Source organism: Thunnus maccoyii, chromosome 24 (assembly GCF_910596095.1).
Source record: "Thunnus maccoyii chromosome 24, fThuMac1.1, whole genome shotgun sequence".
NCBI classification, from domain to species: domain Eukaryota; kingdom Metazoa; phylum Chordata; class Actinopteri; order Scombriformes; family Scombridae; genus Thunnus; species Thunnus maccoyii.
Genome location: NC_056556.1, coordinates 5427206 through 5440500, shown reverse-complemented (window position 1 = coordinate 5440500; position 13295 = coordinate 5427206). Strand labels below are relative to the sequence as shown.

At 40.1% G+C, this 13295-nt stretch overlaps 2 protein-coding genes across 3 annotated transcripts; both read left to right on the top strand.

The window, feature by feature from the left end:
- The first annotated feature begins 715 nt into the window (after positions 1 to 715).
- Positions 716 to 6898, top strand: tmem237b (transmembrane protein 237b). The gene is made up of 14 exons (XM_042405229.1): positions 716 to 900; positions 1159 to 1194; positions 3554 to 3585; positions 3687 to 3700; positions 3796 to 3867; positions 4531 to 4659; positions 4788 to 4881; positions 5130 to 5287; positions 5416 to 5548; positions 5642 to 5833; positions 6091 to 6164; positions 6263 to 6350; positions 6432 to 6553; positions 6645 to 6898. The coding sequence occupies exons 1-14, from the start codon at positions 880 to 882 to the stop codon at positions 6707 to 6709; spliced, it is 1230 nt and encodes a 409-aa protein (XP_042261163.1). The 5' UTR covers positions 716 to 879; the 3' UTR covers positions 6710 to 6898.
- Positions 6899 to 7536: 638 nt separating this feature from the next.
- On the top strand, positions 7537 to 12969 carry LOC121892099 (cytochrome P450 20A1). Of its 2 annotated transcripts, XM_042404914.1 has the most exons (13): positions 7537 to 7764; positions 8346 to 8395; positions 8737 to 8903; positions 9027 to 9172; positions 9262 to 9429; positions 9807 to 9885; positions 10421 to 10533; positions 10643 to 10697; positions 10820 to 10940; positions 11241 to 11352; positions 11616 to 11680; positions 12089 to 12178; positions 12267 to 12969. In XM_042404914.1, the coding sequence occupies exons 1-13, from the start codon at positions 7693 to 7695 to the stop codon at positions 12415 to 12417; spliced, it is 1389 nt and encodes a 462-aa protein (XP_042260848.1). In that variant the 5' UTR covers positions 7537 to 7692; the 3' UTR covers positions 12418 to 12969. The 2 variants fall into 2 exon arrangements, with proteins under 2 accessions (XP_042260848.1, XP_042260849.1); XM_042404915.1 differs by lacking the exons at positions 7537 to 7764; positions 8346 to 8395; positions 8737 to 8903; ... (1 more) ...; positions 9262 to 9429; positions 9807 to 9885 and adding an exon at positions 10013 to 10132.
- Positions 12970 to 13295: the final 326 nt, after the last annotated feature.

The window sequence follows — 13295 nt, the reverse complement described above, 5'->3', positions numbered from 1 at the left end:
AACTGTTCCTGTTATCCCTTATCTTTCTATTTCCTCCAGCATGTCCTTCCTTCCTTCCTGACATATGTTTATTTTAGATGATGATAACATGTTCTACAGTTTCTGGCACCTGTTCACAAAGACCGGTTGGATGCTCACCTCCTTTTCTGTTTCTTACACTGCCTACTCTATTTTGAATTGTAAATGTTTCCCCCTTATCTCCTGATCCCACTGCTGTCTTTTCCCACACAATGCCCTTTCCCTCTGATTTTGATAACTTAATATTGATTTCAACAGCTGCTGCTTTTGCCAATTTGTTTGCTCTCTTGTTTCCTGGGATACCTGGTGCTGGGACCCACATGAATGTGACATTTTTACCTTGTCCAATTATTCTGAGTTGATAAACAAAGCAGATCCGGGTGACTTCTGGCTATAAATGTCTTAATGCTTGCGAGGGCCGAGACAGAATCACTACATATTGATATTTAGCTGCAACTAACCTGTTCAATCCATTTTAATGTCATCAGCATGGCAAACAATTGAACACATTCTGCCTCTACTTGCTTGCTATGTGGATGGTCACCAGTAAATACATCCGGACCCTCCCTACTCTGCCTCTGATTGGCTTACCGTCTTACTCTAACCAATAATCTCACTCCTCATGCCTAAATCTAACCAATCCAACAACGAAGGCAACGAGTACTAGCCAATCAGAGACAGAGTAGGGCGGGGCATAACGGGTAGCTGCTCTGCACAGCGTAAATAAAGCAAAAAACCCAGCTCGAATAATCAAAGAAAACGTGTCGTTTTCTCACTTTTAAAAGTTTGTAGTCATTGAAATATACAGTTTATTTAAGTATGATTTAAGTGGATTAACATTTAAAGGTGGAATTTCAGAGTATGGAAACGGGAGGCTCGAAGGTAACACATTCATGTTCACAAGTAACGACTGTTAGCGTAACGTTAAACCTAACTAACGGTAGCTAGTTTAACTAACGATATTTTTGGTTTTTACTAATATTTTAGTGTAAAATAACGCAAACTGCTGTTAGCTAACTGCTAGGTAAAGGCTTCAGGCTTGTCTGTGATAATAACATACTGTATATCCATTTAATTTAGCGTCACATGTATTAAAGTTACTTATAAGTATTGCTTATAATCTATATTTTGCCTTTACAGAAAATGCGACCCAGGGAGCTGCCGCCTCTTCCACAGGTCAGTCAACCAAATACAAATGTTTATAACCTAAAGTTATTAAAGCACTCTGCTATGACATAGTAGTTAGTTACTATTATCTATATACTCATTTAAACCTGCACTGTCCTGAAGGGAAACTTTGCATTTAGAGCCGCAACTATAATATTTTTCCTATTGGGAAACGTGTTCATTATGTTTTCACTTTGTGTAAATGGCAAAATAACAAACACCCGCCCACTACAAGTCAACTGGCTCCTTTATATACCATACTTAATCTGATCAACAGCCATAACATGTATTTAAAGTATAAAATATGTGATACTATGACTGGGCAATGTGATCGTAATATATCAAATATTACGCTATTTTTGACCAAATACCTCAAAATGAATAATATATAAATATTGTAGGGATGAATATTGGTGCTTTCACAAAATATTTACACAATCATTAGTAATGTGGATATAATGACTGAGGGGTAAAGATAAATAATAGAACAGTCTGGTAAGTTCAGAAAATTACATCATTCAACTGTAATTCAGCCTTTAAACCAGGAAAAGAAACACTTATGCCATATCATGATATCCATAATCTAAGACGATATCTAGTCTCTTATCAGGATATCGATATAATATCAATATGTTGTCCTGATTGGAAACCAGGGAAAGTGAGGAAATTCACATTTCTGCAGCTGTAATTTCTCTTCAGATTTAATTATTAATCTCTTAATCCTGGGTTTAAGAGGTTAAGTGACAAAGAGAATAAATAGATTCTCTAAACTTTTTTTGATTGATTAATTAATCTGTTCCTCAGCTAATCTTTTGAGCACAGTTTGGATTCCAGACAGGAAGGACACAAAAGTAGAACCAACCACCTGCCAAACGCTGGTAAAATATACGACGGGCTGGTTTCACTCACCTGCCAAAAACCACAATGGTCATCTATTGAGTGGCTGGTAAACTTTGAACATTCACAACAAAATAAAATACACTGGTGCTATAACAAATAACAAATAATCTGTTAACTGATCAGTCAGTTTAGCAAAATGCCAAACATGATCTGACTTCAGCTTCTCAAATGTGACAATTTTGCTTCTTTTCTCTCTGTTATATCAGTATGAAGTGAATATATTTGTGTTTTCAGCTGTAGGCTGAACTGTATAAGTAATGTGTTGCAGCTGTAAAATACACAATAAAGCCAATTACAACACACAAATATAACATATACATCCATACAAGAGTTAATGGAACCTGACAGGCAAAATTACTCACCTTGAAGATTTGTGGATTTACATAAAATAAAGCAAAGTCAAGGCAAATGTCACAAATAAAGGAGTTGAATTGATTTGAAGTGTCACTTTTATCCATAAATGAGTAAAACAGAAAACTTTACTAACTCAATTTATTAGTTTTTGATTCCATTTAACATAGAAAATAGGATTTGGACAACAATATTTTATAAATTGATTACACAATATAATCATAACATGATTCCACTGAAAGTCTGATTGATAAAAATGCAGCATCTGAGGAAAATTAAGCAGCTGGATACTAAGACGGTGATATCTGAGTAAAGTCTCCTGAAGAAAATTGAACTTTTCACTTCTTGATTATCAGCCAATGAAACCGTCAGAAAGATTAGACCAGCGAGCTTCTATAACAGCAGATCCTACAGACACACTTTCTTAACACTTCACTCACCCACACACACAAACACAAACACAAACACACCAACACAAACACACACACAGTGCTGCTGCTCCAAGAGTCTGAAAAGGTTTAAGTGTGTTTGACCTCTGCCCTGAGTAATCCCTGCTCCTGGCAGATGTATGATCACAGATTTAGCTGCGGATTTAAAGGCGTCAGCCAGGATGTTACATGTAGCTTCACTGTACTCTTACTTCATTCTTGGGTGGGATGGCCAGAAAGACGACGGTAAGGTTTCCTCTCAGCTGTCTTATGTTACAAGTTAATGTTAGTTAGAGTTCATCTGTCACTGTGTAAGAGAAGGTGTGTTGTTTTCTTGTAGTGTTGATCTAAATTTGAAAAGAAGAAGCAGAGATTTATTTATGTGTTTCAGTTCATTGTCACCTTTGATTGGTTGTTTTTGTGGCTCTCAGCATGATAGTCAGAAGGTAAACTGGTGAGATTTTGCACAGAGTTTCTTTTATACGTCTTGTTTTTCAAATAAAATCAACTTTTTGACCGTTTTTCCTTCACTGAGAACAAATATCCTTCATTAGATCATAAAAGTAGGAATTCAAATAAACCTGTCTGCTCATGGATGCTGTGAAAACGTTTGATTTCTTGACGTTATTTGGAAAATGAACATAAATACACGTAGAAAACAAACCTTTTCTCCCTTTCTGTTTCTTCAGCGAGGGCAACGAGCACTTCCCACAATGCCGAGGTAGGTTAACGTGTCTGTGTTGTCTGTATCTACAGTGTTTACGTTCAACAGTCAAACTAAACTTTCCCTCTTTCTTTTGTGGCATGTACTGACACATGAAGTCAAGACACAGCTGGTGAGTCAGGATTTGTTAATTATGTATTTCTCTTATATTCAGACAGAAGCTCTTGATTTGATTAAACCTTTTCTTTCACTTTTCATCTCGTGTAGGAGACGTACCGGTACCAAAACACAAGAAGAAGAGGGTGAGGAAAGAGGCAAATGGAGTCGACGATATGGACGGTACATAACACACTCACACACACACACACATACACACACGTCCACATCTTTGAGTGGACGTGTGTGTGGGCAGTGAGCAGAGTTTAAAAGGGATGAAGACTCACAACCTGCCCTTAAACCCCGTTGATCTCTCCATACCTACTAAGATAGTTTGGGTTTGTTTTTCTGTCAGACGTTACTGTAGATGTGTTGAGAATATATTTAGATGAAGGATAATGACTTCAAATCTTAAAAGTGAAGGTTCATCATTAGTTTCTGTTGCAAAATTGAAATCAAAACATTCATATTCTGTCCAGTTAATCGTAAAAACTCTGCCTGTCTGTCTCATAAAATCTAAAAATCTGTAACATGATTGAAGATGAAACAGGGCTGCTGTGCTGGTGAAAGTCTCGCTGGCTGTATTTTCTCATCAAAGACTTCAGTTTAAACTACTTCAAGGTCAAGAATCGCTTTTCAGGTTGAAAGTTGTGTCACGTTTATGTGCTTTTCTAGAAAAAATCTTCAACTTTCTCATGATAAATGAAAAAAAAAACGACATTGAAATGTTGCTTTCGAATCCAAGAAAGATGAGAATGATGCTGGCAGGTGTACATCTTTTTCCCTCCATTCAGAGTAAACTTTAATACTCATATCAGGTTTGTTTGTTCCATCTTTCCTGTGTAGATCAGGGGATGGAGATGGGAGGTCTGGGCAGCAGGAGGGTATCTGAGGTAGGGGAGCAACTCACCTTCGAAAGCACGAACGACGCTCCACCGCAGAGGAGGAGGAGGAAAAAGAAAAGTGCCACTATAGGTGAGACTAACCTTCAAATACTGTAGTTTCATCAAATGATAAAAAAATACGTTGAGGGAACAGTTTGACTGTGTGGAGGAGGTCGGCTCCTCAGCTGAAGATCTGTGATTGTGTTTCTGGGGTTTCAGATCTTGAAGACGACCAAGCCGACCTGGTGAACGGAGACACACCTGATCAGACCACCGACGGAGAGGAAGTAGTCAAAAAAACCAAAAAGAAGAAGTAAGAATCACTAACACACTTCAAAAAAACAACTTTTTTTATGCACAACACCTGGTTTCAGTTTGTTTTACTTTATCTTGTGTGCATGTTGGGTTAAATTAGTGTATTTTTGTTTTTCCTCTTTATATATTTGTGAATATGTGAGGTATTTTATGTGCAGGTTGGTTATAACAGAGTTAAAACAGTAAAGACAGTTGGAATTGAAAAATACAACAATAACCTACCGTCTTTATTTCTCATCGTCTCAGGAAGTCGAAAGTCGTTGAATCGCAGCTTCCCGATGAGCTGGACATAGAAGAGGATGACATCATCACCGACACCCCGCCTCCTATCCCCCAGCATTCCTTGTTCTCGGCGCCGCAGGGCCAGAGCCAGCCGGTCGGAAAGGTTTTCGTAGAGAGGAACAGTGAGTAATGAAAAATGACGGTAATTTAGAAGATTACACTGAATGATCTGATTGTGTCACTGCCTTTTATATATACTATATACTGTGTGTGTGTGTGTGTGTGTGTGTGTGTGTGTGTTCTCATATAGAGCGTTTCCAGGCCGCAGAGCGCTCAGACTGGAGGAAGACCAGCGACCAGATGGAAAACCTGGCGGACTTCCAGCACATTCAGCCGCTGTGGACCACCAGAGACGTTTCTCTCAGGGTGCACGAAGGCTTCAGGTGAAAGAAACGTGTCAACAGTTTGTTTGTTGTGTATTTTGTTGTTCAGTCCCTTTAGTTTAACGTGTCTCCTCTCTCGTGTGTCCGCTTCAGGGTGTTCGGTCTGTATTGTCACGGCTTCCTGGCGGGCTACGCCGTGTGGAACATAGTGGTGGTGTACGTGTTAGCCGGGCAGCACCTCACCTCTCTGTCCAACCTGCTGGAGCAGTACAACAGTCTGGCTTATCCATCCCAGTCTCTGCTCTACATGCTGCTGGCCATCAGCACAGTGGCCGCTTTCGACAGGTAAGACAGCGTCGGCGCAGTCGGAGATGACGCAACTAGTTCACTTCAGCCCTAATTAACTGGTGGTTTCATTTTCTTATAGGGAAATACATTTCAAATAGAGTTTCAAGAAAGTTTGAAGGCAAAATAATCCATTTGTATATAAAAAACACTGTTGAACTTCTCTTAGTAAAGCTTTCCAGCATTCAGACTTCTTATACTTGTGAAGCGAGCTGCTGATATGAAGCAAACACCAATGTAAACTCTTGTGTTGTCAGAGTGAACCTGGCCAAAGGCTCGTTGGCTCTGCGGGAGTTCATCACGCTGGACCCCGTTGCTCTCGCCTCGTTCTGTGAGTCCACAGACAAACACACACAAAAATCGCCCCCTTCAAACAACCTTCTCTCTCAGTTGACACTCTTATTTGTTCTCTCTTCTGCTTCCATCCAGTATATTTCTCAGCGTTGGTCCTCTCTCTCAGCCAGCAGATGACCAGTGATCGAATCAACCTCTACCCGGCGTTCAACACGACGTTATGGTGAGCTCACTGGAAACACATTATGTTTACAGCATGTTTCTGTCTCATTATGACACCCGATGATTCGTATTTCCTCTCCAGGCCTCCGGGATCAGAGCACCAGATTCTCCACCCGTGGGTGACAGTTAATCTGGTGGTGGCTCTATTAGTGGGTCTGGCCTGGATCTTCATCGCCACCCGACCCGAGACTGACTACACTGAGTGTGAGAGATGCTTTCATATCAATTTAGGGTTTTAAAAAAAGGCAAGTTGATTGAAAACAGTGTGTTTTATGATCTTGTTCTTCTTCCTCAGGTTATCTGATGGCCATGGAGATCGAGCCTCCCAAACTGGAGGACAAATCAGAAATGACGGCCTGAGAAACCGTCACTGTATATCTGCTCTCAGACACTCTGTACAGCTTTGTTGTCATTTTGCACATATTCTTTTTTTTTGCACTGTATTTTAACAGTGAAGTCTGAATGTGTAGATTTATTTTTGTATTTTTGAAACGTGTTTGTCTTTTTAAATACAGGGTTTTATCCAACAAATCCAACAACGCCTCTTTATTACAATCTGATGAGATTAGATGCATGAAATCTGCTGGAATATAAAGTGAATCTGTACAGTTCATGATCACACTGAATGGTTTATTTTTATGTTTTATATTGATAACACTTTTCTCACTTTTCTAGGCTCCCATTGATCTTAATTTGCAAGTATCAAATATCTATAAGTTGAATCAGCATCAGGCTTTAGATCAATATTTTGCAAATATAATACTTTTTGTTTATTATGTCCTAAAGTTTAAAAAGCAGCTGAACTGTCGGTAGAAGAATAAGAGATAAAAGCAGTTAAAATGTAAGTTGAACTGTAGAAAATGAAAGTAATTGAAGTTGACGTTTCAGTTGATATGTAAGCAGTAACAGCAGTGGAAATAGATGAAAAAATGTAAAAAAAAAAAAAAAATGCGGCTGTTAACATGTTAAACTGTCTTAAAATGAATTATTTCCACATGAAAGATTATATGGGAGTCGCTGTTTAAGTGGAAGCAGTAAAAGGAGTTGAAGTGTCAGTTTAAGTGTAAAAGCTAAAAACTGCTTTGAAATTTATCCCGTTAACAGTTAATTTATTAATCTGTATGTAAATCCTGACATTGTGGATCTCACCCATCGATTCTCTCTGAGCTGAACTAGTTTGCTCTGACTTTCATCCAGACTTTGTAGTCGAGCACAGAGCGGGACGATCCTGCTCCTCCACTTTCTGTTGACGTGGTAACGGCGGCTGTTGTCATTTTGGGTGCAAATCTCCAGATATTCATGAGTAAAAGTTAGAGAAACGGTGCCATTAAAAGCGAGCAGTCATGCTGGATTTTGCCATCTTTGCTGTCACGTTTGTCATCATTTTGGTGGGAGCTGTTCTTTATTTATACCCGGTAAGTTAAGTTAGCTTTAAGTTAGCTAACGGTACTGTGACGACAGTTAATTAAATGTCCTCTTGCTCCTCAGCTGGCAGAAAAGTGTCACAAAACATGGTTTAACATATTAAACTAATCATTATAATCCTTTTCTGAGTTCGGCGACATTTAAGACATCAATAAGGAATCTGCTTCAATAAAAATCAACTTTAAGAGTTCATGATGGGCGGTTTTACACCGGTATCCGCTCACTTCAATGAGCTATTAAAGTTAAAAATGTGAAATTAGATGCTGTTTAATACGCCATTTGTATGCCGATTTTACCCAAAGACCCAAATAATTAATTTAGTGACATTAAAAGGTGTCTTACACTGTGTTTGTGTTTACTAGTAACTGAAGAAAATGACTTTATTATATTTTAAATGGGATTTCGTACAATTGAACCTTAATTTATGAGCTCTAGCTGGAAGTGGGACAGGCATAGCACACCTGTCAACTTATTTTAGCAGACAATAGATGTCAGTTAGCTACCAGTTAATAGAAAATACTTTTTTTTTACTGTTACTAACAGTGAAATATCATTATAATCCTGTTTTCAGTCATCCAGAAGGGCCTCTGGCATCCCAGGTTTCAACCCTACAGATGAGAAGTAAGCAACTGTGATCTTCATGACTGTTTTTGCAGCTATTGTTTACATGAATTCATTGACAGGGTGAGAAATGAATGTATCCCTGGTAAGCAGCCTCTGTGTGACAGTGCTCTAAGGTAGATATTGACTCCTTAAGAGTCCAGTAAGTGTGAACTTGAACAAAAACCAAGTCTGTTAACTTAGAAACACATAAAACAAAGTCACCGTCCTCCTTCAGCATGTATTTATTTTAATTATTAACATATTTAAGTATGTTTACAGTTCACAGATATACAAATTGACTCTCCAGTGTCAGTGAAGTGCTTTTTTGGCTGCTCACATCATGTCTTATTCTCTGGCAGGGATGGAAACCTGCAGGACATTGTGAACAGAGGCAGTCTGCATGAATTCCTCGTCAGTCTTCATCAGGAGTTTGGGTCCGTGGCGTCGTTCTGGTTCGGCGGTCGTCCGGTGGTCAGCCTGGGCTCTGTGCACCAGCTACGTCAACACATCAACCCGAACCACACAAGTAAGCGCAGCAGCGAGGAGGCGTTATATCACAGTTGTTACTACTGCTGCTGCTGATTATAGTACAATTTTGATGCCTGATGTCAAATAAACAAAACTCTTTCTTTCTCTTTGCTCTTCTCAGCTGACTCCTTTGAGACGATGCTGAAGTCGTTGCTAGGTTACCAGTCAGGGATGGGAGGCGGGGCCAGTGAGACCGTCATAAGGAAGAAGGTGTACGAGGGTGCAATCAACAGTACGCTGAAGAACAACTTCCCTCACTTGCTCAAGGTTGGTACCACTGATGAAAAGTATCCACTGAAATATAAAGTACAGATGTATTAAACATGTATTTTCTGTAATCGTCTTCTGTTTCCTAGGTGGTGGAGGAGCTAGTCGGGAAGTGGAAGTCGTTCCCAGAGGATCAGCACATCCCGCTGTGTGCCCACCTGCTGGGTCTGTCCATGAAGACCGTCACTCAGCTGGCCCTGGGCGAGCGCTTCAAAGACGACGCCGATGTCATTTCCTTCCGCAAGAACCACGACGCGGTGAGAGAGTCTGTTATACAAACCACTTTTGTACTTGTGTTGCTCTCTGGTCTTTTTTTCTGCTGCTGGGGGCGTTGAAATCGGTACTTTGCATCTGCTGTGATGGGTTTCTCCTCACATATTTGTTGGAAGTCAGTGCAAAGTCCACAAAAAAGGCAGTATTTCCAATTTGCAGACAGAAAATGGGTTTCCCGGGATAAAGGCATTGTTCATTCTAACTGATTTTTCCATTTTCTATTCATTTTGGCCCCATGGGGTTTAGAAATGTGCTATAAACCAGGAATCTTGCTCAGTAAAGTAATGTCAGAAACTGTAAGGAACTGATTAATTGATTTGTTGTTTTGTTTTCTTCTTCTAATTCACACTTGTGCCACCAGATCTGGTCAGAAATCGGAAAAGGCTACCTGGACGGCTCCATGGAGAAGAGCTCCAGCAGGAAAGGGCATTATGAGACGGGTGAGTGAGGTTCAACTTGTCAGTAACATTTCCTGTTCCATGTTTGATTTATTTGCTTCAAAACAAATTGTGTTTTTTTTTATCCTCATTTTCTCTCATTAGCCCCTGTCACACCTGCTGTGTGTTGATATGTTGGAACAGAATCAGGCCTCTACTGTTGTTCAGCTGTGGAGAAACAGGAGGGAAAGTTTGCAGAGGCTCAGACGTTATCTCACAGGCAGCTAGAGACAGAGTCTGGGAACAGACAGTTAGTACTTTTGCCTTAATCAGTGGATAGATCTGTTTGGGGGACTGTTATTGATTCACTTGCCAAGGACAATTGTTACTGGCACTTGGTACCAGACTGGAGTTAATTTTAGATGTTATCTGAATGGCTGGAAAACCAGACAGATGGTTGAAATTGGATCTTTTTTAACAACAATGCCGACACATAACCCCAGTTTGAGTGACAGGAAGCTACATGTAGATGCCGAAAATATAAAAAAAAGTAACAGTCAGACAACTATGTTTACATTTTTTCTTCCCTGGTGTTCAGCTCTGTCTGAGATGGAGTCGGTGCTGCTGTCAGTGTCAAAGGAGAGAAAAACCCAGAGGAAGCAGACGGTGTTTGTGGACGCTCTGCATCAGTCGAGTCTCACGGAACGACAGGTGAATACTGATCCGCGAGAGCAGACGCCTGCTGCAGTTCAAAACACACCTTCACGGATCCTGCAGAAGTCTGAAAAAGTCTTGAAATGAATTTTGTTGCTTGTTTCAGATCATGGAGGACTGTATGGTTTTCACTTTGGCTGGATGCGTCATCACCGCCAACTGTGAGTGATGCTTCATGAGGTTTTCTCCTCACATATTGAGTATTTGTGTCCGAGATCATGAAAACAAACCTTGAAATGCTCATTTTTCAGCTGAAAAGTGTAAAATTGTGGTGTTTTGTTAGTGTGTATCTGGGCTCTTCACTTCCTGTCTACATCAGAAGAAGTCCAGGACAAGTTGTACAAGGAGCTGGAGGAGGTTTTGGGTTCTGATCCAGTTACCTTGGACAAAATCCCTCAGCTCAGGTAAGAGCTTTAGATCCATCAGATGTAAAATCTCAAACCAATTTTAGTGAAACATGGAGGGATGATTCATTCTATGACCTTGTTCAAGCATTCAAGAAATTGCACAGCTTTGTGAGATCGTAGCGTAAAAAATCAAGGTCAAAGTGTCAAACCTGAACGGATGATGCATCTATAAGGATACAGATACACTACACTACTTGAGGAAATTAATTGTTGAATCTTCCGTCACATTTAGCCACATCCAGGCCTGATTGGTGCATCAGATAACCTTGATCTTATCACGTTTCCTCCCTGGAACAGATACTGCCAGCAGGTCCTCAACGAGACGGTGAGGACTGCCAAGCTGACCCCCGTCGCGGCTCGACTTCAGGAAGTGGAGGGAAAAGTCGATCAACATGTCATCCCCAAAGAGGTATCTGGTTTCCTGCCGTCTGTGGCTGCCTGTTTGTTTCTTTCTCTCCAGCTCAACACTGATAATAGTAAACACACAGGTGACATTTGGATAAGAGAGTCAGATTTTGCCTACAAATGCAGGAATTGTCTGTTATTGTTTATTTTTTCACTAACTATTAGGTTCAGTATCATGCATTTAGCTTAAAAACAGCAATACACGTATTAAGGAATGTGCATATCCTGTAATAAAAAGGTTAATGTATTATTGTTGTCATATTTCAGACTTTGGTGATCTATGCCTTGGGAGTGGTGCTGCAAGATTCTGACACCTGGAGCACCCCATACAGGTTCTCTTCACATACATGTCATATTCTGACTTCGACTTTCTCATCAGTTAATTAGATAGTGTCATAAATCACTGGGTAGTGAAGGGTGAACCAGAAGGGTTGCAATTCTAATCCTGAACCAGCTGGAAACATCTGTGTGAAGAAGTGGTTTCAACAAGAGGAACAGTTCAATTTGTGTTGAAAAGTCTCTTGATCCGTTATCGTTATAACTCTGAAGACCCTCATGTACGTCTTACAGCAACAGATTCACTTCTAACTTCACCAGGAAACATAAATGAAAACAATTAATTGAAAAATAAATCCTGCAACACATTGAACATAAATATAAGATGGTTAAAACAGTGTTAGAACATCTTATCCATTGATAAGTCCGGTTTTTGACATGGTGATTATAATGTCGTCTCTCAGGTTTGACCCGGATCGATTTGAGGAAGATTCGGCCAAGAAGAGCTTCTGTCTGCTCGGTTTCTCAGGGAATCAAACATGCCCAGAGCTGAGGTAAACACTAACAAACCAACAATTAACACATTGATTTCCCTGAAGGAAAGACGTGCTTGACCCCCCTGATCGATTGTATCTCTGACAGGTTCGCCTACACTGTAGCTACGGTCCTGCTCAGCACGTTGGTGCGGCGGCTGAAGCTTCACCAGTTGGAGGGACAGGTCATGGAGGTCAGATCTGAGCTGGTGTCAACGCCCAAAGACGAAACCTGGATCACCGTCAGCAGAAGAAGCTAAAACTAGTCTCTACTGTAAATCCACTGGAGGGAGAAGAGCTGCGGAGTCATATTCCCAAAAAGCAATATGATTAACATCTCAATTAAAGAAATTACCAGCAATTAAACAAGTATTTCCATGTCTCACGTTACCTCCTGTCTTTTAAAACAACAGAATGGTAGTTGACACTTTTTGGAATAAGGCTCTTTTTGTAACTTGGTTAAATTTTCTTTGTCCAGTCGTGTTTTTTACACACTAGTCGCCCCACATGGTCGTCTTCCCTGTACATGTTCATCTGAAGCCTTAAAGTACATTATTAACTTGACCGTCAATGGTCCACATTTGCACTTGTTGAAAGATGCCATCTGTTTAAGGAGGGAAACTTTAATGCTCTACGATGTAGAGGAAAAACAACTTGTGCCGCCAGAAGTTTTTTTTTACATTTCCTTGAACAACTGCCTCGAGTCCAAACTCCCAGTGGCATATGGCTTGTTTGTCTACTAATACAGCCACATGGCATTCTGACATTTCATTCCCTTTTTTAAAAATCTTATTAAATTCTTATGAAAATTTTGTGTGGGTTTGTTGTTTTTTTTCATTTTATATGGTGTATCTGTCTCGTTCAGTCATCGCACCTTCAAGGATGAAATTTTATTTAGTATCAGCTGAAAAAGAGAAAAATAATTATATATGACATCATTAGATTATTAATAGTGAAGCATCAGTGTTAGAGCAGCATGTTACTGTTGTAGCTGCTCGAGGTGGAGCTAGTTTCAACTACTTTATATACAGTTAGCTAGTTTAGTCCAGTGGTTCCCAACCTAGGGGTCGGGCCCCTCCAAAGGGTCAGCAGATAAATCTGAGGGGTCGTGAGATGATTAATGGGAGAGGAAAGAAGA

What these genes read in the sequence shown, in the direction of transcription:
- LOC121892099 (XM_042404914.1), top strand. Translation starts at nt 7,693, where the DNA reads ATGCTGGATTTTGCCATCTTTGCTGTCACGTTTGTCATCATTTTGGTG. An exon ending in CTGTTCTTTATTTATACCCG is followed by an intron (nt 7,765 to 8,345) that starts GTAAGTTAAGTT and finishes TCCTGTTTTCAG; the next exon opens with TCATCCAGAAGGGCCTCTGG. An exon ending in ACCTGGAGCACCCCATACAG is followed by an intron (nt 11,681 to 12,088) that starts GTTCTCTTCACA and finishes GTCGTCTCTCAG; the next exon opens with GTTTGACCCGGATCGATTTG.
- tmem237b (XM_042405229.1), top strand. Translation starts at nt 880, where the DNA reads ATGGAAACGGGAGGCTCGAAG. An exon ending in GGTTTTCGTAGAGAGGAACA is followed by an intron (nt 5,288 to 5,415) that starts GTGAGTAATGAA and finishes GTTCTCATATAG; the next exon opens with AGCGTTTCCAGGCCGCAGAG. An exon ending in ACAGTGGCCGCTTTCGACAG is followed by an intron (nt 5,834 to 6,090) that starts GTAAGACAGCGT and finishes TTGTGTTGTCAG; the next exon opens with AGTGAACCTGGCCAAAGGCT.